Source organism: Ovis canadensis, chromosome 6 (genome assembly GCF_042477335.2).
Source record: "Ovis canadensis isolate MfBH-ARS-UI-01 breed Bighorn chromosome 6, ARS-UI_OviCan_v2, whole genome shotgun sequence".
In the NCBI taxonomy this organism is placed as follows: domain Eukaryota; kingdom Metazoa; phylum Chordata; class Mammalia; order Artiodactyla; family Bovidae; genus Ovis; species Ovis canadensis.
Window position 1 is genome coordinate 87,288,003 of NC_091250.1, and position 27,457 is coordinate 87,315,459.

The window sequence follows — 27,457 nt, forward strand, 5'->3', positions numbered from 1 at the left end:
CCCAACCATCTTAAAATAAAGCAGTGCAAATCCTATTCTTAAACATAATTGAAGAATAATGAAATGAAGGATATTTCTGAGTAACTTGAAAATCCTGTTTCAAATAATTTAACCTGAAAAAAAAAAACAAAAAACTCCATTCCCAGCAGCACATCATACCTCACTGAACAAACTGTGACATCACAGTCAAAGTATGAACCAAAAAAAAAGACTTGTGCCCCGGAAGAGTGAATAGAACACTACCATACTGTAAACAAAAGGGAAAAGAGGATGTATTAGTCTGCACATGGCGTCAGAATCTAAGGAAATGTACTCATACCTAAAGGAAGAGATAATGCTTTCATGCAGCATACAAAATGTTTTGCTTTCTCTCCTTTTATCCAGACATATACATAGTATTATTTTTACAGCATCTGTACATAGAGAATTTGAACCCACACAACATTCTGAAATTAATTACTATTCCATCATTATCTGAAAAGGGAAGGGGGTCTACTGAGTCTACTGGACTGTCTTCATGGCATCATCGTAAGCAAACCCCTGACATGGATGGCAGTGGTGTGTCCTCTGTAACACTTGAAAACAGGCACAGAACCACTCAAAGTTACTAATGTTATTAGTGCCTTTCTGATTCACTGGAGGTCCTTTTTCATAGCTGAGCTTCTTAACATTTGGCAATATACTCTTTTTCCATTAAAAAATATCTGGGCAAGTAAAACACTGTCAGAATTGGCTGTGGCCCTATGATCACCTCCTGCTGGCTGGTATTTAATGTACATCTGCAGTGCTAGGCAGCATTTTCCCTGCTAACTAATTCCAGGAACTAGAACACTCAGTATTGCATCCCATGAAACCGCTGGAACTTTTCATCATATCCTTAGATCATCCGAGCAACTCTTTATGGACCACCCCCATCCTCCCTTGAGGGCAGAGAGGATGCATGTGCGCTACTGTGGTTGAACCTTGGAAGGATCCGTCAAGCTTTCAGTCCTGTGCCGACTCAGTTGCTGCTGTTGCTGCGACTGGTGTTGCTGGTGATGTGACTGAGGGAAAGTGCTCTGCTGTAGAGGAAATGCAGCAGAGAGGATAAGCTGAGTTGAAGGGTTCCCATGGAGCAACCTGGAAGTCTAAAAAGACAAGCGGATTATGCAACACTGCTTCACCCCCATTATACTGTGTACATTAAGACTACTCAAGTTTTCCACTTATCCATAGGGTCAAAACCTGTACATAAGTCTTGTTTTTGTTTTTGTTTTTTTTTTTCTTCTACTTAAAAATAGTATTCTGGAAAATGCTTATGAGCATTTCCCTCTTTCTGAAGTATATCAGAATTTCACTTTTTAGAAGGAAACTGAGCTAGAGATAATATGATACAGAAAGCTATTTATGTCCTGAGACAAACCACACATACTCTTTTACTTTATGTCCTAAAGACCACATTTTTAAACAGATGACACAATTTCAGCATTGCTAAGAGCACACGACATATGAACAATCTGTGGGCAAACAGAAAACACCTTCGGCACCAGCTTTTTGGCTGGTTAGAGCAGCAGTGGCCAGGAGCATGGGCCCCGAGGTACACCGCCTGGGTTCAAACTCTGGCTGCACAGTTCACCAGATGTGCAACTTGGTCAAGATATTCACATCTCTGGACCTCATTTTCTTCATTTACAAAATAAGGATAGTCAGAGTACCTCCCACACTGGGTTTTTACGAAGATTAAATATTAACATTATTATTTAAAAGTACCATAAAACTGAGGACACAATTACAGACTTATGTCCTTTATGTAACAGTGTGATAAACAAAGAACAAAACAGAACAAGAGCACAGGATCTGAAAGCAGAAGCAGCCCTGGCTTTGAGCTTTGCTCTCTATTTATTAGGCCTTGGGCAAGTGTCAGCTCCATGAACCTCAGTTTCTTTTGCCTAATTTTCTCCTTCTAGAGATACAAAGGAAACTAGTCAAAAGAAAGCGGAATTTTAAAATTAATATCTTTCTTCACTAAGGACAATATGTCTTAATGCAGGGTTCATAATTTTTAAAAGGAACTGTAGTCAGTGATTTCTGCAAATGTGTATGAAAGACACCTATACAAACACACAGAAGGATAGATCTCTGAAACTTAAAGGCCACTGAGCTTTGCTAAGCACTTGGAGACATTTTCTTTTTCTCACTGTTATTAGGAAAAGCTTTTGTAAGATAAAAGAATTCAGGGTATTTATGAGCCTTATAGGGTTACAACAAAAGTATCTTTTGCAACTAGGTGTTACATAATCAGAAAAGACAAATTGTGTATTTCTATCTACATATTAGTGTATTTCTAAAGGATACTGCCTATCTTGCTTCTTAGAAATGTTTTTTTTCCCAGAAGTGGAAGAAAATGTTCATTCTTTTAAGAGCCTTTGTTCTCTGAGAGACTCAGAAAACTGAGTTCCTAGGGCAAGTCTTCTTCCTTTCTAAGCTTCTGCCTAATTCTCACTACATACATTTCCCCTAGAGAATAGTTTCTAACTTATCATAAATTCTTGTCATTAATTCATTTATAACAATTGCTAACCCAGTCATTAATGGCTTAATGTCTAAAGGGCTGTATGACTCTCAAGAGATAATTAAGTAACTAACCTCTTTTTGTTTAGCACATCATCAAGTTAAGAAATATATCTGCACCAGAACACCAATGATGATGAACTAACAGTGTATTTATGCGTGAGTATATAGTATAATACTGAAATCTTCTAACTATACCATATGTTGTATAACTTTAAAAACTGATGATATTTGCCTGGAATAAGTGGAATGGTATCCAGTACAAATTGTGGCTTAGCCTATATTCAACATTGCTGGCCTCTTGGACCAGTAAGGAAAAAGCTGGATTTTCAGATATCACAGTCTGCTATTGTGATGCCCCAAAGAGGGCACTGAGGCCCAGAAACCTGCCTGCTGCTTTGCTGAGGACCCCAATCTAGGTGGCTCTGTCCTGCATCCTGCAGATAAGCAGGTCTTGTCTGGTGTGCCCATAAGACATCTGTGTCTGCATTTTGGTTAATCTGAGTATCTATTACATTATTCAAGATAGTGGTCATTTATGAAGGCAAGTTATACTTAAAAGGTGTTTAAGTATATACCTTATACCAGCCTCAGTGATTCACTTGCATCTTACTCATGAGATATGAATGACTAGCACCTCCAGATCATAGATGAGGAAACTGATCTGAGCAAGTTAAGTAAACTGCCAAAGTTCACACAGCATGTGGTGCAGCAGTACCTCAATCTCAGAACAGCCTGTGCCTTCACAGTATTTTTCTTCCAATATTAATTTATAACAAAAAAGTTATAAAATTTAATTCAACAATTTAACATAATGCCTAAAGTAATTAAAAAAAAAACAACCCTTTCAATACTTATGATCTGTAGAGAGCACAGCTTGATGGGCCCTAGGGTAACAAGAGAAGAGAGAAAGGTGCCTTTGCTTGATTTCCAGAAACTCTAGCCAGACAGAGCTCTCTGTAAATTGCCTTGATATGGGTAGGAAGTAGCCACGTATTGTATCCACCAATTTAGATAACTGGGTATCTCCACAGCAGTACTAAAAGTTTCCTAAGAGAAGAAAAAGTAGCCAACTGGGATAAGCTTTCTGTATTTATAGAAATTTAAGTTGTACAATAAGTTTTTGCAGATTTTTCAGCTCATTTACAGAACTTATCATTTAATCCCTAATTTCACTATAAAAAGGTCAACACGTTTGGGACATTCTTCCCAGGGAGAATTACCTGTAAAAACTGCTGCGGCGGTTGAGTCAGCTGAGCCTGAGATGGTTGCTGAACTGAAGGGAGAGGCTGTTCCTGGGAACTCTGCTGCTGCTGCGTGACTGACAGTGTCTGTGGCTGCGGCGGTTGTGGAGCAAAGGCAGGGTAGGCAGTCACTACCTGACCCATGAGCATAGCACTAGGTACCATGACCGCCCCACAGGCTACAGGAGCAGTTACTAATTTGGTCACAAGTTGCTGACCTTGAGAAAATCTGTTAAGAGGAAAGAAAGGGAAGGGGAGTCAGAAGTACAAGTATACACTATGAAAGGCAGTGGGCTGAATATTTCTCTAAGATAATACCCATGATATTACCAATTTAGCTTTTTAAAAGCCATATGTTCTAATTTTGTTTCCCTTCAGGATACCAGTGAAACAAATGTACAGAGCAAAATGAAGCGATCACAAACAAAAATACAAACTTTTTTTGATATCCACATGCAAAAGAATGAAATTTGACCTTTACATCATATAAAAATTATATAAAAATTAAGTCAAAATGGATTAAAGACTTAATAAACATAAATGTCAAAAACTGAAACTCAGCATAAAACACAGGGAGAAAGTTTCATGACACTGGACTGGGCAATAATTTCTTAGATTATAACATTAAAAGCATACACAACAAAAGAAAAAACAGGTAAACTGAAAAACAAATTTAAAATCTTTATGTAGCAAGGGACACTACCAACACAGTAAAAGGGCACTCTAGAGTGGGAGAAAATATTTACAAATCATAGATCTGGTAAGGGATTAATAACTAGAAAATATAAAACAATACTACAACATAGCAACAAACAATCTGATTAAAAAACCGCCAAGGGTCCTAAGTGATATTTCTTCACACTATATACAACTGGTTAATAAGCACTGAAAAGATGCTCAATATGACTAATCATTAGGGAAATGCAAATCAAAACCACTATGAGATACATCACATTCATTAGGATGGCTACTATCAAACAAAGTAATTGTGCTGACAAGGATGTGGAGAAACTGGAATTTCTGTGCACTGTTGGTGGGAATATAAAGTGGTTTATCCATTATGGAAAATAGTATGGTGGTCTTTCATCAAAACTAAAAATGTAACAACCATATGATCCAGCAATTCCATTTCTGTACATATACTCAAAAGAATGGAAAATAGGGACTCAAACAGTTGCACACCAATGTTCACAGCAGCTATTCACAATTTTCAAAAGATGGATATAACCCAAGTGTCCATCAGTAGACAAATGGGTCAACAAAATGTGGTATATACATTACAACTGAATAACACTTAGCCTTAAAGAGGAAGGAAATTCTGATGCATGCTATAACATGGCTGAACCTTGAAGACATTATGGCAAGTGAAATAAGCCAGGTAGAAAAGACATACATTATATGATTCCATTTACATACAGTATCTAGAGTAGCCAAACTCACAGACTTATGTGCTTAGAAAGTAGAATGGTGGTTTCTAAGAGTTAGGTGGAAGAGGAATGGATATTGTCTGATTAATATAGATTTTTAGTTTGGGAAGAAGAAAAAAATTTCTGGAGATTGATGGTAGTGACTGTCACAATGGTGCCAATCTGCTCGTATGTCAATGAACTGCACATGTGAAAATGGTTAACATAGTGAGTATTTTGTTATGTGTATTTCACCACAATAAAAAAAATGTAATGCACGCATGCAAAAAATTTTTAATCTGTTAAAAATATCAACTTTTTTCCTTTTATAAAACTACTAGGTACTTGGGAGTTAGATATATGTGACACATGGTTCATTTTGCTAATCAAACTTAAACCTGTCCTAAAGGAATTATTTTTAAAAAACCTCTAAGTTTACAGATGTTTACATTGTAAGTTGTGTCTTATAAACATAACTGACATTCATGTTTCAAAACTAAATGACATTCTAACAGCACATAAAAATACCCTCAATTTACAAATTTATCAAGAGGCATAGTACCCACTGTACTATGTACTATTACAATTCACTAATATTCCGTCCCACCCACTACCTTCATGCTTCCACAGTTTTTAATAAAAGAACAACAGAAAACAATGCCTTTTCAGGGAAAAATATCATTTCTATCTGCCTTTTCTGTGAGATAAAGTTAGTTTCTAACACTGGTCACTAAGGTGAGGAAATCAAGATAAGACTCTACTGTAGATTTAACATGACCTAACTGCAATTACAACCTGTTTTAAGGTAGATAATTATAACTACACTTAGCATATCTATGCTAACAGTTTAAATGTTCCACAAGACAAAACAATCCTATTTTGAATCCATGCAAAATCTTAAAAATAAAGCATTGTATATTATGTACTTTAGGATTAAAGTTATTATTTAATACAAAGACACATATAGTGAAAAATTTACAAACAAATAACATTACAGAGTGGCTTAATCACAGAAGTGCTAAGCACTAATTTCTCTGTAATCTTAAAAGAATTTAGTATCTGAATTGCCCAACTGCCCACTGCTAAGTATGAGAATATCTCATTCCTCTCTGGCACCAAAAGACATTCTGCAATTTACTTTGGCTTTAACTTCTTTCTTTGTATACACTGCTCCCTCTGTCTAGAATACCCTCCTGTGACTCCCTGCTACACACATATCTAAAGCAATGTGCTTAAGACACAGGCTAAGTATCTCCTCCCTGAAATTTTCCCTGACCACATTCCTCTCTTCACCTGCTTGCCTCAACCCATAAAACTGCTCACTTCCTCCTTTTCAAAGATCTACTACGTATTTATCACATCAAATAATACTGATTTATTCACCTTTCTACAGCTTTGACTATTCTGATCTTTTCTAGGATAAAGAATGTGCCATACTCATAAAGCAGGCACTCAAATATTTGCTGAAGTTGTTTTTCCCCCTTCAAATACAGCTGTCTACAAATAATTGCTAAACCGTGTCCTCTAAAATGCATGTCAACATTCTATGTTAATAGATTTTCCCTTGGGCTTTAAATCTAGCCCTTTATAATATTTCTATGGAGTATATTCATAACACTTCCTTTGAAAGCTGGACTTTTTAACTTGAAGGAACTGAGTCCCAAAAAGCAGCAGTGAGTTTCTCTCTGATCTTATTGCTTCTGCAATCTAGCAGCTTCCTCACACTCTGGAAAGTATTAATAGAGTTTCAATAAAATCTACTACAAAGTCTAATACAACAGCAAGATTTTATTATAAAAGTAGCAGTTTACTTATATTGCACTAAAATAAAAAAAATGCATTTAAAATATAATTTTTAAGACTATAGAAATCCTATAGTTTTGAAAGATATCTTTCTTCCTAATATTTGAAAAGGTTATCTTTAGAAAAGTATCTATTTCTAGGTCAGCTACTTGGAAGACTAAAATTAGCCACAGATAGTGATTTTTTTCTAGAATTGCCCATAAAACTTTAGTGTAGTGTATGTTTCAGTACTTGAGCTCTGAAATCAGACACCCAGTTTTGAATTCAGATCCTCTTCTTCACTCCCTTCACAGCTTCAGACCTTTGACCAAATTTTTTATTCTTTCCTGGGAAATAAAGACCCTCACACATTTTTTAAAATAAGAATTAAATGAGATAATATACTTTGAGCATTTAGTACAGTACTTAACAAAACTCAAGAAAGGTGAGCTAAACTTACTCCATAACACATATAAACTGTGGTAGCATACACCTTAACCATTGCTACTACATTGACAACACAACAGCAGCTGTATTGAAAAGATAAAAGTTTTACAGTGATACAGACAAAACCTATCATAAAACTTGTGTAGAATTTGGATTCTACCATATGTTAGCACATTTTTGAACATGAAATAAAATGAAATAAAATTTGCTATTACTCTTTTATTATAAAGTACTTCAACAAGGATACATTGTTTTTATTTCAAATTCTAGAGTGAGCAATAAATTAAAATCTCATTAAAAAAACCCAAATATTGTTTTATAATCAAACAACTGACATCTTTGGAAACATGACAACTACCTGATCTGTCTGTCCTGAGTGAATGTAGTTACTGCAGCACTCTGGGAACTGTTTTGTGGCATACTAGATGGAATCTGGACCATGCTTCCAGCCGTCGGCTGAGAAATCACCATAGTGTTATACAGTGGGGCTGCAAGAGTGCTCTGTGTCTGACTGGGAAGAGATGTTTGTTGACTGTGCCCACTCAGTACATTCTGTTGACTCTGCTAGAAAACAGAAGATTTTACAGATAGAAAAAAATTTATTCAGGAAGTGTGCTTCTACTACTAATCATTCTAACAATAGTTGACAAGACAGAAAAAGAAGTGGCAGAACATACTACTCTGGGAGAAAATGAACCATCAAGGAATAACTTGCAATATCTGAGAATGAATTAATCTTCAATATCTTGCTGGAAGGTAAGCTATGATTTTTGAAAAGGAGCATGGTCTTAACAAGGATGACATAAAATATACATGAAGAACTACTAAACACCCAAAGTAACTGACATTTGACATTTTTATGTATTTCATTTGAAGTCTTGAGATTTACAATCACAGATGCATGTCAATTACCAAAATTTCCTAGAATGTTAATTAAGCCATCACTGCCCTAACAAAATACATTCTTCACATATGGTAACATATATCCTGGTCAGAATCCTGCAACTTTTTTTTTTCCACACACAGAAGTAGTTTGTATATTCATTTCAAGCAAACTGCAAAAAATTTCTGAATGTTGAAATACAGGAAACATTCTAATTATTACTATTAAAGTTTTACATATGATATTGTTCAAAATGAAGCTTTTGTTTTTGTTTTAGCGACACCACACATTTCAATCACTGAACATTCCCTAGCCCACTGTACTCAATAACGTTACCTGACTTGATGTACTTTGTAAAGTCTGCTGTTGTATCATATGCTGAGTTGTGCCAATGTGTCCAGTATTCATTCCACTTTGAATCTGGTTAGTTTGAACAACCTGGCTTTGCATATTTATAGGTGCAAGCTGCTGGATATTAGATGAATTTCCAGAAGAAAGTTGAACAGAACCAAAATTCAATCCAGAGGTTGACTGTTGTAAAAACATCTTTAAAAATAAAGATTACGTTTAAATGATCTTTTTAAATTAAAAAGAATGAGAGCATTTTTAGCAAAAATAGCTAAAAATTAAGTTTTAAAAGCAAGTAACAAGAAGACTAAGCATTCTGAATGAACAATGAGCAACAAATAATTACTGAATAAAATATGATACTCATTTTCATTCTTTCAATCATCCTAACCCCTAATCATGTTTCTAATTGTCAGAAAAAGTGTTATAAATTTCAAAACCTCTACTTGCTTGACACTTTACATGTTGAGGATTATTATACACGCTAATGTTACCCAAACTCAGCTACTCAAAGGTCTGTGGATTGGAAGCTCTGCATCACTCATCATTTATAATTCATGGCATTAGAGAGAAGTGGTTTTCACTTGAAGTTTTTACCAAAGTCCTAGTTGCATCGGATAGATATAACTTTGGCCCTGTTGGTTGACCAAATAAGACTATAATTTGAATCATACCTACCAGTAAGCTATCCAAAAAATTACTGATGATTAATTTTAAATTCTGTACCTACATATACCTAAAAGTCTATGTAAAGTATTATTTTGATATTATGGGAATTTAACCTTACTAATAATTAGACTGCTAAAACAGATGACTCTAATCTGGAGAAACAAAAATGCTGATGGAGAAACACTTAGGAATCAATTATCTTTAGCGACTGTAAATGCAATCATAATGAGTAGATAACCAATGAGCATTTACTGAACTAAATGGATGAAACATATCTTTTGCATCTCACTTTTTATTAAGAAGAGTCAATTTCCTAAGAAGCCAAAATACAAACGTCATGCTTTGTTTGTAATCAAATGTAGTAACTTACCTGCAGTCCTTGACCATGGACCATTTGAAGCTGTTCTTGAATTTTTCTTAGTTCTTCTTGTTGCCGATGAATATTCGCCTCTATCATTCGAGTCCGTTGCTCCAACTGGTCTTTGAGATGCTGCATGGCTCCTAACTGAGCTGAGAACTGAAACTTAAGTATTGTGGATGGAAAAAGCATAACATATTTTACAATCACTTCTCATAATTGTAAAATGTGAAATGCAAGCAGTCTATCATGAATTAAGACTGTCATGCCAGTTATTAATTTATTGCTTCTCAATGCCTAATTCACCTATCCTTGCTCAGCTTTGTGGTGCTAGAGCTGGACCCCATAAATGTTTCTCCTTAATCAGCAGGCACCAGCAGTCATGTCAGTGATGATGTGGAGGGATACTGTAAAGGGAGAATGGGTTACCCCTCTGGTTCTAGTGCTTTTCCTTCGTGCTCTTATGCCAGTGGGTAGCATCCTACTGAGTGTCATCAGCATCCAGCAGCTGGCTTTCCAGCAAGTCTCACTGGCTTGCTAGTGGGCAGCTTCCCAGCAAATTTTACTGGTATCCCAGCAAGTGGCTGCTTGCTCCCCAGCCCAAGTCTGTGGCACTTCAGTGAATGTGTGTACCATTCAGTGGCTATAGCCACAGCATCTCCAATGGGACCTGAGTCTCAGCTTGGCCTGGAGGAGCAGTTCAGGAGGGTCGAAGGAGTCTTCTGAGCTGTTCCCCCTTGGCAACTCTCCCCTTCATTTACCTTTAGTGGCTGCTCTCTACACTGGTCTTCCCTGTATCCTTTTGAATTCTCTTAACTGCTCTCAGTAGTTAATCTCTGTTACCATTTAATAATTTTTTATATAATCTCTGTTCAAATTTCTCATCCAGCTCCTGACTAGAGCTTGACTGATTACAAATGACTTCATAACACTGGCTTTTAAAGACCTAAGTTCCTACTGTGGTGCTACTACTTGATAGAACAAGTTCCTGAACTTCATTCCTGATCTTTTAACAAATGAAAAAGTGGTCTGCACCTAGAGTTATTCACATAAAAGTCTGTCATCCCAAGAATGTCCTCTTTGTGTAGGTCATTACAAATCTGACAGACTAACCAACCATAAAATTTTCAACAAATTGTTCTCAAACACAAAAACCTAGGCTTTTAAAGACTAAGCAATTATAAGTGAATGCACCATATGTGAACAAAAGCACAGTTATTCTACTTACAGAGTAAGGTTTTCAATCTCACTTATATCTGCTTCACCTGAGTTATAGACAGCTTCTATTTACTACTGCTTGAAACTAAGCACATTTAGTGATTCACCACTTAAGTTTAAATAGGCTCATTTACTTATTTCCAGGAATATTCAGCACAGGATGCAGTATAAAAGCAGAAAGAATCTAACTTCATTGGAAATCTGTCTTACCCTAAGAGTCTCCTACAATGCATGTAAAAGCAAATGACACCCCAAAAGCTTTTTTACCCTATCTTCAAAAGTTTGTTTTGAGAATATTGAACATTACTTTTCAAAGTATACAACTCTGACTTCTGAAGTTGACAATAACCAGATCAAACATCAGATTACACTAGGTATGAAAAAATATTACAAATATCCTCATGCCTTAATTTTTTATTATTTGAAATTTTATATTTATATCATATAAATATATTATATCCTAAAGTTATTTATACACTTAGGTAAACATTATACTGTCACCACTTGAAGAATTTCTATTAAATACAAATAAGAAAATAAAAATAAACACAGCAGAATAATGGGAAATAATATCAAAGAACTAAGAGGAAAAGTGTTTGGCTTTATCACTGAATGAAATGAGATTTGAATACTTATTTGAGGATTCAGTGCTGATAAAAACTACTCCAGATACTATTTAATAATATAGTGCTGCTATAAATACCTTACACAATTATGTGTTGCTAAAAGTCAAGATTATGACAATTAGATTGTTATTTAGATTATGACAGTTTACAGCAATGTCAATATATTTGTACAAGTATCATAATATATAATAGCTATAATTATATATGTCTGGTGGCTCAGATGGTAAAGAATCTGCCTGCAATGCAGGAGACCTGGGTTCAATCCCTGGGTTGGGAAGATCCCCTGAAGGAGGGCATGGCAACCCACTCCAGTATTCTTGCCTGAACCACATGGACAGAGGAGTCTGGTGGGCTACAGTCCTCGGGGTCACAAAGAGTCGGACATGATTGAGCAACTAAGCACAACTGAAGTAACCACCATGTAAGATAAAAGTATTTTTAGATACCTAGTGCTAATATTAGGGAAGGCAATGGCAACCCACTCCAGTACTCTTGCCTGGAAAATCCCATGGACAGAAGAGCCTGGTAGGCTGCAGTTCATGGGGTCGCTAGGAGTCGGACAAGACTGAGCGACTTGACTTTCACTTTTCACTTTCATGCATTGGAGAAGGAAATGGCAACCCATTCCAGTGTTCTCGCCTGGAGAATCCCAGGGACGGGGGAGCCTGGTGGGCTGCCGTCTATGGGGTTGCACAGAGTCGGACACGACTGAAGCGACTTAGCAGCAGCAGCAGCAGTGTTAATATTATTTGAAATTAAGACAATGTGGAGATAGCTTCAGCATCAAACAAAACAGAAAATTTTGGATCATTTCTAGCACAACTTAGTACTTTTCATTTGTCTGAGGCACTGAGTGAGTGCAGTGATAAATTAAAAGTTGCGAAGTTATAATCAAAAGTGTCACTTTTATAATACCTCTCCTTTGTCTTGCTAGCTTTTATATTTAAGCCTCCATTGGGACTCAGCCTAAGTAACAATTCTTCCAGAAAATTCTTTCACTTCCTCAGCAATTAAGAGTCCATCTAATGTGCTCACGTGTCAAGCTTTAAACCTTGAACATAGATATTTGTAGTTATCTATCATTCCCTCTAGATGTAATAAAGTTTCTTAGTATAGATATATTTGCACTGCCAGCACCTACAATATCTGATAAGGAGCTTAATAAATGGCTTATATATAAACAAATGAATATATGAATAAAATTACTCAATTCTTCCAATATCCATGGGAAGAACAAAATGGACAACTACATTTCATCTTTAATATTTTTCTATGAAAAGTGAAAGTGTTAGTGACTCAGTCATGTCCAACTCTTTGTGACCTCATGGACTATAGACCTCTAGGCCTCTCTGTCCACGGAATTCTCCAGGCAAGAATACTGGAGTCGGTAGCCACTCCTTTCACCAGGGAATCTTCCTGACCTAGGGATCAAACCCAGGTCTTCTGTACTGCAGGCAGATTCTTTACCATCTGAGCCACCACAGTATTTCTCAACAGGGATTAATCGGGATAGCTTTTTGTTGTGCCAAAACTGTCATGAATCCTAAAGACAACTAAAGTACCAGAGGCTCCCCAATATCACTGACAATCAGAAAATCCCCAGGTATTCTAAACGTCCACAATTGAGATTTACTCCATCTATATTTTTAAAAATCACTAGTAGCTTGAAAGTGAAAGTCACTCAGTTGTGTCTGACTCTTTGCAACCCCATGGACTGTACAGTCCATGAAATTCTCCAGGCCAGAATACTGGGTAGCCTTTCCCTTCTCCAGGGGATCTTCCCAACCCAGGGATCGAACTCAGGTCTCCCACACTGCAGGCAGATTCTTTACCAGCTGAGCCACAAGGGAAGCCCAAGAATACTGGAGGGGGTAGCCTATCCCTTCTCCAACAGATCTTCCCGACCCAGGAATCGAACTGGGGTCTCCTGCATTGCAGGCAGATTCTTTACCGACTGAGCTGTGAGGGAAGCCCCACTAGTAGCTTAAAGACTATTTATAATTAAAAAATATTTAACAGAAGCAAATAAAAATACCTGGGACATGCCTTGTGGAACTGGTAAATTTGCAGACTGAGACATCACAGGCTGTGTTAATGACTGACCAACAGTCTGGGAATTTATAGACTAGAAGCAAAATAAAAAATAAAACTGGGTGATAATCATTTCTATACATGAATACTCCCACCAGAAATACCACCATGGCATCTTTATAACTGAATTACAGCTTTCAGATGAGCCTCCTACATTTTCAGATGAGCACAGGCCTGTCTCTCCCTCTAAGCTGGAAATGCTTGGTCCCTATCTATCTTTCTATCTTTCAAGGCATCTGGCACATTATCTCGCATACGCTCTCAATAAGAGTTGCCTGGACTTTACTGAAAGTGACTGGTATTTGAAATTAGATATAAAATGGCTCTAAATTATCAGCTTTCCATAATTTAAAAAAAATCTAACATTTTATCTGAAAAATAATCAAAAGGACTTGTATGTTTGACTACTACTTTACAAAAAAATGAAGACCTTGAGTAACTGTTGTATATCAACAACTATTTTGAATTTCATAGCAAGGGATAATGAATAAATGAATTTATGAATATTTAGATGATTCCCCCCCCCACCCCTTTTAATAAATCTTTATTCAGAAACATACTATATGAAGAGTTTACCTGACTACTAAATGATGACCTCCTTTGTGCCATCTTTTCATGAGCTGGTAAATGTTGTCTAGGAGGAGTGCTAGTATCTGTTGGGATCTTTGTTGGTGTAGCTAAGGTTGGTCAACAGAAACAGAATAGCATTAGTACTTGAAAAATACAATTTTCAAAGATCAGTCTCAAAATGCTTTCCAGTGAATAAAAGTGGTCTGTAAAAGAGTTGTTTTTCTAAATGATACAATAAAAGTGAAGTCTGTGACAACAAGATGATTTATTTTAATTACCTCTTTTTTAAGGATAAAGAAAACATCTGAAATAGGAAAATTTCAAATATAAAATGGTTACTACCGCTACAATTCTATAATAGAAAAAACCAATAACTTAATTTAAAAATGGCCTAAGGACTTGAATAGATATTTACTCAAACAAGACACAGAGATGGCCAGTGTATGTGAAATAATACTCAATATTCCACTAAATATCAGGGAAATGCAAATCAAAACCACAATGAGACATCACCTCTACCTCTAAAGAATGGTTACTATCAAAAAATCACATTGTAAATCAACAACAACAAAAAAACCTTATCAACTGTTCAAAAAAAAAATCTAAAGACAAGTGTTGGTGAGAACTTTTCTGAAGGTCTGGAAACTTTGCACACTGTTGATGGGGATGAGAAATGATATAGATACTGTGGAAACAGTATGGCCATTTTTCAAAAGAATTAAGATCAGAACTACCATATATGAACTAGAAATCCCACTTCTGAGTATTTATGAAGAAAAATTGAAGTCAGCATCTTAAAGAAATAATAGCATTCCAGTGTGCACTGCAGTACCATTCACAATAGCCAAGGTATGGAGACAATCTAAATGTTTGTTGACACGTGAAAGGACTAATAAAATGTGATATATACATACAATGAAATACTACTATTCATCCTGAAAAAGGAAGGACATTCTACAATATGTTACATGAATGAAACTTTAGGCCATTATGCTAAATGAAATAGGCAATGACAGAAAAAACAAGTATCTCATAATGACATGAGGTTACTTAAAACAGTCAAATGCATTGAAACAAAGCACAATGGTAACTGCCAAGGGTGGGGGGCGGGGAATGGGGAGTTATTAATTAGTGGGCAAAAAGTTTCAGATAAGCACAATGAATAAACTCTGGAGATCTGCAGTAAAATATTATACCTATAGTCAACAATAATGTATCATACACTTAAAGGATTTCATTTTAAGTCTGCTTACAACAGTAAAATAAATTTTTTTTCTTTAAAAAGAAATAGCTATAATAAGGACATTTTTTCCCCTAAAATCTCAGATATTCTATGTTTAACCACTTTGATGTTCCACCCATCATGTAGATGTCAAGTAGTTCAAACAAGTCCCTTTTTCATTATATTCAGTTTTAGTATCTGAGAAATAAAAGTGCTAGATTCTTTTTAAAAAATTTAAAAGTGTATTAATTTAATGACAATTATGCATGTTTTCATAAAGACAAAATACACATTAAACACTTTCAAAAAAGCAAACCAAGAACACTTACAGGTGCTATCAATAAAAAAAGGAATTACTGTAATAGTTTTGCTTTCTTTCTGAGGGATGATTAAAAATACCAATACCAACATTACTACCTACATGTTTTATAGGTTACTTTATAAATTAATTCTTTGCCAAATGTGAACAATGTGCCTCTTGCTCACTGAAAAAGTTACTGTATTTCAGAAATGTAAACACTTATCATTTGAAAGTGGCAGCTGATGAAAAACGCTGGTAACGATAATGCAAACAATTTAGAAGGGCATCTTTAAAGGGAAGTCTGCTTTTAAGCTAGGGTACTCACAGGAAGGGTCCGAGACCGCTGTGTGAGATGATTTTCTTGAACTCCGGGAGGAAGCAGAAGGAGTTGGGCTGTGATCAAACCTTTCCAACGCTTCCTTGAGACTGACTGTATTTATACGATTATCAGACCCAGAATCTTGGCTCTAAGGAGACAAGAGTAAAGTAAATGTCTTCTGTGGTTCAGTTCAGAGGTTCCAAATTAGTATATTGCTTGCTAATTTCCCCTCCCCAAAATCAGTTTTCAACCATAACAAGGCAAGTGTACCTGTGTAATAACTAGGTAAAGAAGTGAAAATTTATTTTTTATAGCCAGAAAGTTTTGGTTTCCTTCTCTACTGAAAGAAACAACAGATGCAAAGGAATAAAGTTGGACTATTACCTTATACCATATATAAACGTTAACTCAAAATGGATCAAAGATCTAAACATTAGAACTAAAACTATAAAACTTTTAGGGAAAAAAAGAGGGAGGCTTTATAACACTGCACTGGGCAATGATTTCTTGGATATGACACTAAAGCACAAGCAACAGTAATGCACTATAAACAAAGTGGAAATGTACCAAGGAATGGGAGAAAACGTTTGTAAGTCATTTAGTTGATAAAGAATTAACACTCAGAATATATAAAGAGCGCCTACCACTCAACAGCAAAAAAAAAAACAAAACCCAAAAATTCAATTAAAAAATAGGCAAAAGTCTTGCATAGAGATTTCCTCCAAGAAGATATATAAATGGCCAATAAACACATGAAAAGATACTTAGTATCATTAATCATTAGGGAAATGCAAATCAAAACCAAGAAATACACTTTACATCTATCAAGATGGCTATTACCAAAAAAATTAGAAAATAACAAGTGTTGGTGAGGATATGAAGAAACTAGCACCCTTGTGCAGTGCCATTGGGGGTGGGGGTGTTCAGCTGCTTAGTCACGTCCAACTCTTTGCGACCCTACGAACTGCAGCCCACCAGGCTCCTCTGTCCATGGGATTCTCCAAGCAAGAATACTGGAGTGGGTTGCCATTTCCTCCTCCAGGGGATCTTCCCGAGCCAAGGACTGAACTCAAATCTCCTGTGTCTTCTGCAATGGCAGGTGGATTCTCTACCACTGAGCCGCCTGGGAAGCGTGGTAAGAATGCATAAAACATTTCCATAGCGACTGAAGTGACTTAGCAGCAGCAGTAGCAGAGCTACTATGGAAAAGTGTGACAGCTCCTCAAAAAATCAAATATAGAATTACTATATGATCCAACAATTTCATTTCTGGGTATATGCCCAAGAATTAAAAGCAGGGAGTCAAATGTGTATTTGTAAGCCATGTTCCTAGCAGCATTAACCACAACAGTCAAAAAGATGGATGCAACTCATGTCCATCGATGGATGAATGAATAAACAAAACATGGTATATATACATACAATGGAATACTGTTTATCTTTCAAAAGGAAACTCTGACACATTACAATATAGATGAACCTTGAGAACATTATGCTGAGTGAAATAAGTCAATCATATACAGACAAATACTGTATGATTCCACTTACATGAGGTACCTGTAGGAATCAAAGTCACAGTCGGAAGGTGGCTGCCCAGGGTTGGAGAGGAGGGAATGGGGAGTTGCTGTTGAGTGGGTATGGAATTTCAGTTTGGAAAGATGAAAAAGTTTTGGTGATGGATGGTGGTAATGCTTACACAACACTGTGAATGTACTTAACACCACTGAACTTAAAACTGGTTGAGATGGTAAATTTTGTTACATATATTTCAAATCAGATTAAAAAAAAAAAAACAACCAACAGACACTTTAGTTTATAAAGGCCCTGTAAGTATCTTTGGAACTCAGCATTTGACTGCTCAAAATCATCTTCTTCACACCAACTCTGACCTTCTCCAGAATTCAATATCTATATGGATGATTCATGCAATACCCTGTCCTGGCCTCTCAGCTTTCTAGGAACTCCTCATTGCTACTAGCTTCTTCCTCTATTCTACCTGATTCAGTCTCTACTCTTCATTACCAGATTACTCTAAATCTGGTAATCTGTGTGCCTCTAAAAACACAAATTAAAATCCAACTTTAAACCACACTTCCCTGTCTGAGCTTTCCAGTTCACTTGTTCCTCTGGAGACAATTACAGTCAACTTAAAATGATACATAACACTGAGCAGAAACATTATGTTTTCCAGCGGGCTCACTTTCCTACTCTCCACAGTTATTCCATACTTTCCAGAAGTTCTTAAACCTCTTTCTCCCTCTCTCTCCACAGAGAGCTCTGTTTTATATAGATGAAAATACTTGCCACCACCATATATGTAACTCTACGTATGAACATGCTGTGCTATGCTTAGTCACTCAGTCATGTCCAACTCTGTGACCCCATGGACTGTAGCCTGCCAGTCTCCTCTGTCCACAGGATTTCCCAGGCAACAATACTGGAGTAGGTAGCCATTTCCTTCTCCAGGGGATCCTTCCAACTCAGGAATCAAACTGGGGTCTCCTGCATTGCAGGCGGAGTCTTTACCAGCTGAGCCCACCTATTAACATATCAGGTATATAGATAGACCCATCTTCTGTTTGCTCATTACAGTGGAGCAAAGTGTCAAAGAGGGTCCGTCAAAGAACCTCCATATGCAACAGTGAATTAAGCAACAATAAATACTGTTCCCTATTGCAGGGAAGCTACATAGAAGGCAATGTGTGTGTATACACAGATATAAATAAATGATTTCAAAATTACTACTATCACAAAAGGAAAAAATGGGTTATGTGACACAATGCCCACTGTCCTGCACTCTAATTGCTCTTCACATCCTGTTTTGTCTCCATCTCCTACCCTCTCCCAGCTCCTGAAACCCTTCTGCCTGCCTTCAGTTTCCCTAAGCAGCAAAAGCTGTATTCTCAACCTCACTGATGAACATTCCTTCATTGGCGTCCTCTGACTAAAACCCAGAACCTCCCACCCCCTACCCTCAAAGGATACCACTTTCCTTGTAGGTCTCTTAGGCAGCTGGAGTTTCCTTTCCCTCAATCTTCAGACCTCTGCTCCGAAGGTAGAACAGAAGTCTTCCTACTGCTCTGGCCTGAACATTCTCCCTTCCACCTTTCCCAAAACTCACAGCTATGAACGCCACATTATCACACCAAGTAACTCACTATCTCTCCTTGCTGTAGTCATTTACTCACCTTGTGCTTACTCCTCACTAAGTAGCTGAATTAAAGTTTCTCTACTCCTGGCTCAGTACCGTCCTTACTGGTTTTTTTAAAAATTGGAGTATAGATGATTTACAACATTGCATTACTTTCTGGTGTACAGCAAGGTGATTTTTGTGTATATATCTATGCTTTTTCGAATTCTTTTCCCAAAGGTTATTACAGAGTATTGGGTAGAGTTTTCTGTGCTATACAGTAGGTCCTTGTTGATTATCTGTTTTATATATAATACTGTGCATATATGTTAATCCCAACACCCTAATTTATCCCTCCCACCTACCTTTCCCCTTCAGTAACCACAAGTCTATTCTCTAAGTCTGTGAGACTATTTCTGTTTTGTAAATAAGTTGATCTGTATCATTTTTTAGATTTCACATATAAGCAATATGATTCTTTCTCTGACTGACTTCACTTGGTATGATAATCTCTAGGTCCATCCATGTTGCTGCCTTCTGTTTTATGGCTAAGTAATATCCCACTGTATATATGTGCCACAACTTCTTTATCCATTCATCTACTGATGGACACTTAGGGTGCTACCATATCCTGAATATTGTAAATAGTGTTGCAACTGAACGCTGGGGTGCATGTATCCTTTCAAATTATGGATTCTGCAGATATATGCCCAGGAGGGGGACTGCTGGATCATCTGGGAGCTCTCTTTGTTTGCTGAGGAACCTCCCATACTGTTCTCCATAGTGGTTGTGCCTATTTACATTCCCACTAAAAGTGTAGGATGGCTCCCTCTTCTCCACATCCTCTTCAGCTGTTATTGATGGTCACTTTTTGATAATGGTCATTCTGCCCAGTGTGAGGTAATACCCTCATTGTAGCTTTTATCTGTAATTCTCTAATGATGAGTGATGCTGAACAATCTTCTCATGTGCCTACTGGCCATCTGTATGTCTTCTTTAGAGAAATGTCTATTCAGATCTTCTGCCCATCTTTTGGTTGAGTCATTTGTTTTTTGATAATGAGCTTCATGAGCTATCTGCATATTTTGGAGATTAATCCCTTGTCAGTTACTTCGTTTGCCAGTGTTTTCTCCCATTCTTCCCATGTCTTTTCATTATGTTTATGGTTTCCTTTGCTGTACAAAAGCTTTTAAGTTTAATTAGGTCCCATTTATTTTTGTTTCAATTCCAAAAGACTTTGTATGGGGACTAGACACACATTCATTTTGTAATATATTTAAATGCTGAATCACTATGTTGTATACCTAAAACTAATAAATTTTGCATCTTCTATATTTCAATTTAAAAATTGCCTTCTATGGCTCAAGATGCTGAGAATATAGCAGCAAATAACACAGACATGTTCTCTGCTCTCATGGGTCCCACATGAAAGAATTTTTCCAAAAAGACTATGACGGCTTAGAGGAAAAAGATCCATTATGTTTTAATAAAAGATATTTTCTGAGGAAAGCACTTATAATTTTTCTTATGCTATGGCATATTTTACAACGGCAAGTTTACACCTCTTAACCCCCTTCACCTATTTTGCCCCATCTCACACCCCAATGCCTCACTCTGGCAATCAGCAGTTTGTTCTCTATGAGTCTGGTTTGCTTGCTCATTTGTTTTGTTTTTTAAATTCTACATATAAGTGAGATAATTTGTCTTTCTTTGACTTATTTCCCTTAGTATCGTGGCCCCAAGATCCATTCATACTGTCACAAAAAGCAATATTTCATTTTTTATGATTGAGTCTACTATATGTATGTACCACATCTTTACTTGTTTCTGTATCTTCAGTTCAGTTCAGTCGCTCAGTCGTGTCTGACTCTTTGCGACCCCATGAATCCCAGCACGCCAGGCCTCCCTGTCCATCACCAACTCCCGGAGTTCACTCAGACTCACATCCATTGAGCCCGTGATGCCAGCCAGCCATCTCATCCTCGGTTGTCCCCTTCTCCTCCTGCCCCCAATCCCTCCCAGCATCAGAGTCTTTTCCAATGAGTCAACTCTTTGCATGAGGTGGCCAAAGTACTGGAGCTTCAGCTTTAGCATCATTCCTTCCAAAGAAATCCCAGGGCTGATCTCCTTCAGAATGGACTGGTTGGATCTCCTTGCAGTCCAAGGGACTCTCAAGAGTTTTCTCCAACACCACAGTTCAAAAGCATCTATTCTTCGGCACTCAGCCTTCTTCACAGTCCAACTCTCACATCCACACATGACCACAGGAAAAACCACAGCCTTGACTAGACGGACCTTAGTCGGCAAAGTAACGTCTCTGCTTTTGAATATACTGTCTAGGTTGGTCATAACTTTTCTTCCAAGGAGTAAGCATCTTTTAATTTCATGGCTGCAGTCACCATCTGTAGTGATTTTGGAGCCCAGAAAAATAAAGTCTGACACTGTTTCCACTGTTTCCCCATCTATTTCCCATGAAGTGATGGGACCAGATGCCATGATCTTCGTTTTCTGAATGTTGAGCTTTAGGCCAACTTTTTCACTCTCATCAAGAGGCTTTTTAGTTCCTCTTCACTTTCTGCCATAAGGGTGGTATCAGCTGCATATCTGAGATTATTGATATTTCTCCCGGCAATCTTGATTCCAGCTTGTGTTTCTTCCAGCCCAGCATTTCTCATAATGTACTCTGCACAGAAGTTAAATAAGCAGAGTGACAATATACAGCCTTGACATACTCCTTTTCCTATTTGGAACCAGTCTGTTGTTCCATGTCCAGTTCTAACTGTTGCTTCCTGACCTATATACAGATTTCTCAAAAGGCAGGTCAGGTGGTTTGGTATTCTGTATCTTAGTTATTGTAAATAATCCTGCAATGAACATAGGGATATATAAATCTTTACAATTGTTTTTTCTTCAGGTAAATACTAAGAAGTAAAACTGCTCTATCATACTATTTTTATATTTTTTATTTTTTTATCATACTATTTTTAATTTCTTGAGGAACTTCCATACTATTTTCTGTAGTGACTGCACCAACTTACAATCCCACCAACAGTTCATGAGGGTTCCCTTTTCTCCATATCCTTGCCAATACTTGCTATTTATTGCCTTTCTGATAACAGCCATTCTTACAGGTATGAAATGATATCCTGTTGTAGTGTTTACATGCATTTCAACCACTAAGTGAGCCTGGAAAGAGAACCTGGAGATGACTGTGGCTCCACTGACACCTTGATTACAGGCTTGTGAGGGACCCTGGACTGAAACCTTGAGTACAGACCCATGACCAATTCTGAAGCAGAGTGCCCAAATAAAATGTGTCTGGATTCTTGACTCACAGAAACTACTGAGATAATATATGTATGTCATTTTATATCATTAAGGTTTGTTACATAGCAACAGGTAGCTAATACACTATATTTCTACCTGATATAATAAAAAAAGAAACCAGTGTTCAAAATCTGACTATAACTTTCCAGTCATGAGTCTTTAAGCTCAGTTTTAATATTTTCAAAGTGGGGATATATTCACTTTGAGTCTTTAAGCTCAGTTTTACTATTTTCAAAGTGGGGATATAAGGATGTCTGAGAAATAAACGACATTTCATGTTTCATATAAAAACCAGAGCCTAGCAGATTGTAATAAATGTTAGTTTAATTCTGAGATCATACATGTTTCATATAATGATCTCTAAATAGCAGGCCCATCAAATCTTTTTTAAAAACACATGAGGTTTTAAAATATTAAATTTAATATAAAAATAAATACTATAGTTATAATTACAAGTAAATGAAATATTTGAAAAACAATTTTTCTATAAATTATTGAGTCTTATTATTCATTGAGAAGAAATAATTTTTTAAAAACATGTAAGATACATACTTTGTCAGCAGCTGTCTCTGGAAGAGACTCTTCAATGCCAAGTTCTCGTCGTCTTTCAGCCCTAACTTCTGCATAACTACAAGTGGAAAAAAATGCAATTTCAGTGTTTGATCATTCATTTAAAACACTGCAGAGGTGCAACAATTCAATGTTCATTATGTATCTCATTTGTTCATCACAAATTCCAGACTATTTTCTATGTACCAAAAAAACCCTTAAACATATACATATATAGCACTATATATATATACACACAGAGTGTATCTTAATTCAAATTTCTTTTTTTTACATATCTAAAAAGTTTAATGTACTACTATAAATGATCTGTAACCACACAGGACCTAAATCAAGAGGAATTAAATAAAGGAACAGTATGCTTTATCTACTCCAGCTCTCCTTTTGCATGACTGACTGTGGTATACAAAAGACAGTTACAGCATCTGCTCTAAACCATAAAACTTATGTCAGAAATTATGTTATCTTTATTTCTATCTAATGCCTATAAGTAAATTTAATAATAAATTGAAAATATGAATATTTTCAATAATATAGAAAATAATACTGAATATTGAAAAAAATACTGAGAAATAAAAGAGAAAAAAATCACTCTGTACTTTGTAATAAGTCATACATAAAACTACATTCCAGAATCATTATGAATGTTTCCATATTCAGAAATTCTATAAAAGAAGTATTACCTTACTACGGTATGAGTACAAACAATAAACTCTGGCCTTGAATTCCACTGATGGTAAGTGATATAATAATGAGTTTGAAGCCAAATCCACTGCTGTCCTTTGGTCAGGAACCTATAGTAACAAGATTTGCCTTTTCCGTATTGCATTACTAAGAAGAAAAAAATATTTTTTGATTTGTATTACTAGATTTTTACTCAAAGGTATCATTCATATTCATATCTATCTATCTATCTATCATTCTTCTGGCTTTTCAATAACATATAGTAAATCTTCCATAGCACCCAACTTTTAGCCTGTTATTGCTGATCGTAGGTATTTTTCATACACAATAAATGTCCAAATACTTGAGAATAAATTATTCACATACTGACTCTCTCCTGCTAAGATATTAAGGATAACAGCAATAAGTAATCACACCTGAGCTGTACTCCCCATACCCTACCCCTCACCCTCTGCAAACACAGCATCTTTTTATTTTTTGGCTGCACTGGGTCTTCGTTGCTACATCCAAGCTTTCTCTAGTTTCGGGCGAGCTGAGGCTCTGCTCCAGCTGCGGTGTGCGGGCTTCTCACTAAAATGGTCTCTCTTATTGCAGAGCACAGGCTCCAGGGCGTGGGCTTCAACAGTTGTGGTACACAGGCTTAGTTTCCCTGCAGCCTGTGGGACCTTCCCAGACCAGGAACTTGAACCCATGTCCTCTGCAGTGGCAGGTGGATTTTTAACCACTGGACCACCAGGAAGTCCAAGTATAGCATTTTAGAGGCATTTACTTCTAAACCTGAACTTACCAAAATCAGAAAAACTTAATTATTTCAAGTAGCTGATTTCCCAAAACAGTATTTCAAGCAGTATTTCCCAAAACATTCTTTGCAGATTATAAGTTCAAAAGTCTTTTAGCAGATATTAAGCATAAAATGGGTTCTGCGTTAAATTAACTTGGGAAAATTTGTTCTTCTCAAAGCCTTGAGTATGCTAATCTGTCAAGATTCTGGTGTTGGGGAGATTATGAACTCTTACCTAATTTTCTTTGACCATAAAATTCATTTTTAATAGACTGATATTCAGTGGACAAAACCTTAACACAGGCTGGACCGGAATCGTGTTCGCTCTCTCTCCTCCAACCCGTCACTATTCATGAGGAAATCAAAGTCTACATACTTAAAATTGCTTGTCGAAAATTATCCAGCTAGTTAATAGAGGTGTCAGGTTTTTTTTAATACATCACGGAGCCTAGTGCCCATATCACTCGAAGTGAAAAATATTTCTTTCGTGATATTTTATAACACGCTTTATTTTCATAGAGAGAGGTTTATAAACCAGCCTAAGACATGAAGCTACATTAAATATCTAATTAAGCTTTAGAGGACACTCAAGATGAAAGATTTGGGAAGGAGGATCAGAGAGGCAAATGAAACCTATTTATTAAAACAAACTTCTGAAACAAAGAATGAACAAACAGCCTGTGGTAAAGGAGGAGGTCCAGACTCTAATCCTATCTCTGCCACCAAGGTTGTTTGTTTTTTTAATTGGAGGCTAATTACTTTACAATATTGTGGTGGTTTCTGCCACACATCGGAATGAATCAGCCACGTCTACCTGTATCCCCCCATCCTGAACCCCCTCCCACCTCGCTCCCCATCCCATCCCTCTGGGTTGTACCAGTGCACCAGTTTTGAGTGCCCTATTTCATGCATTGAACTTGGACTGGTCATCTATTTCACATATGGTAATATACATGTTTCAATGCTATTCTCTCAAATCATCCCACCCTCACCTTCTCCCACAGAAAAGTCTGTTCTTTACATCTGTGTCTCTTTTGCTGTCTTACATATAGGATCATCGTTACCATTTTTCTAAATTCCATATATATGTGTTAATATACTGTATTGGTGTTTTTCTTTCTGACTTACTTCACTCTGTATAATAGGTTAGAGTTTCATCTACCTCATTAGAACTGACTCAAATGCATTCTTTTCAATAGCTGAGTAGTATTCCATTGTGTATAAGTACCACAACTTTCTTATCCATTCATCTGCTGATGGACATCTAGGTTGCTTCCATGTCCTGGCTATTATAAACAGTGCTGTGATGAACACTGGGGTACACGTGTCTCTTTCAGTTCTGGTTTCCTCAGTGTGTATGTACGACTGCTGGGTCGTATAGCAGTTCTATTTCCAGTTTTTTAAGGAATCTCCATGTTGTTCTCCATAGTGGCTATACTAGTTTGCATTCCCTCCAATAGTGTAAGAGGGTTCCCTTTTCTCCACACCCTCTCCAGCATTTATTGTTTGTAGACTTTTTGACATCTGCCACCAATGTTATATGGGACTGTAAATAAATTAGTTAGCCTTTCTGTGTCTCAGTTTACTTGTGGAGATAATAACAGTACCTACTTTCTATTATACAACTGTGACTATGAATAATGAAAATAATACATGTAAGTTGTTCAGAACAGGGCAAAATGAGATGAGAATGTTCCTTCCGTTAATATAACAATGGATGGTAACATTAATGAAGCGCTCACTGAGTTTTCTGTAAGAGATTCTTTAAATGTGGCATACCTCCCTGTGCAGACTCACATGCCTAGAAATAAAAATTCATGAAATAGTGTTCTAATATAATTTTCAAAGGAATCGACTTCTCTTACTCTAAATATAGAACTTCTATACTTCAAAACAAGGTTTATTAGATGCCATATTATAAAACTGTATTACTACTATAGATTGAAATATATAAAATGGAGGAAGTTTAATTTAGACTCGATCTAGGATTCCTATTAGAAGTAGTTATGCATACAAAAGAAATTTTTCCAATACATTTCAAAAGTACAAAAATGGTCTGTTTTACCACTATTAATAAGATAGTTATTTACAGATTAAAAAAGTATTACCACCCGAAGTATTAAAATCTACTTACAGTGCTCATGACATTTTGCCAAATTTTCTAGGTCATCCACATGATAGTAATCATAGCCTGATGTTCCCAGAACTTCAAATGGCAAATATCCTATTATGGGTGGTGCCCTAAATTATATATAAAACAATCAATATTATGACTTTTTCCATTAATAAGAAGTACTCAACTACAAACCAATTTTGGGAGGAAACTTTATTTCTTAAAAATAATGGATAAGGAGTTTGAGCATCCTGACTAGAAAAAGTTTGTCTTTGAAATCCAATAATTTCAAGAATTATAATGATTAATCTTTTTATAGAATTTAAAAATGGGAGTTACCTGTGATCTAGAAATAGAAACTTCCACTCTAAACTATGTCTAGATGTAAACTCTTCATTGGGTTCTTCAACAGTGCACATTTCCTACAAATAAATAATTAAAATTGAGAAATACTTTTCTGTATACTCAGCAAATTCCTAAATATTGCTATCTGTATAAGTCATTTTTAGCTAATTTTTCCTTAAACATTTTTTTTAAAAAAATTTTTATTTTCTAGTACTAAGGAATGTGGCAATAAACACATGCAGGCTTCTGGGGGAGTACTTCTCACTCCACACATTTCTCTATTCACTCACATGCCTATAAAGTCTCATTCTAATCTCTCTCCTGAATTATAGTTCTATATTTCTGTCTGGATGTTTCCACGTACCACAAGCTCAACATGTCCTAAAATGAACCAACTATTTTAATCTTCATATCCAGTTACATAATGTTCCATCCCATTAATGGAGGGATACCTGTACTGTGCCATTAAGTCTAAA

General features: G+C 36.4%; 1 protein-coding gene and 1 long non-coding RNA gene across 11 annotated transcripts in view; one reads left to right on the plus strand and one right to left on the minus strand.

Annotated features, from left to right (window-relative positions):
- Positions 1–709: 709 nt before the first annotated feature.
- CLOCK (clock circadian regulator) overlaps positions 710–27,457 on the minus strand; it is a 120,792-nt gene continuing 94,044 nt past the window's right edge. For 8 of the 10 annotated variants that reach the window (XM_069594110.1, XM_069594105.1, XM_069594106.1 and 5 more), the window contains 12 exons: positions 26,976–27,058; positions 26,658–26,764; positions 23,742–23,889; positions 23,044–23,119; positions 16,041–16,182; positions 14,199–14,299; positions 13,567–13,656; positions 9,700–9,852; positions 8,649–8,858; positions 7,788–7,993; positions 3,774–4,023; positions 710–1,127 (listed from right to left, as the gene is read on the minus strand). In XM_069594110.1, coding sequence (XP_069450211.1) covers positions 948–1,127; positions 3,774–4,023; positions 7,788–7,993; positions 8,649–8,858; positions 9,700–9,852; positions 13,567–13,656; positions 14,199–14,299; positions 16,041–16,182; positions 23,044–23,119; positions 23,742–23,889; positions 26,658–26,764; positions 26,976–27,058 — 1,746 coding nt within the window. In that variant the 3' untranslated portion in view covers positions 710–947. The remainder of the gene's footprint in view (positions 1,128–3,773; positions 4,024–7,787; positions 7,994–8,648; positions 8,859–9,699; positions 9,853–13,566; positions 13,657–14,198; positions 14,300–16,040; positions 16,183–23,043; positions 23,120–23,741; positions 23,890–26,657; positions 26,765–26,975; positions 27,059–27,457) is intronic. The other 2 variants (XM_069594108.1, XM_069594109.1) reach the window with 1 other exon arrangement.
- LOC138442548 (uncharacterized) lies at positions 2,639–5,491 on the plus strand. Its single transcript, XR_011257770.1, has 2 exons — positions 2,639–2,709; positions 4,173–5,491. It is a non-coding gene; the product is annotated as an uncharacterized lncRNA (long non-coding RNA).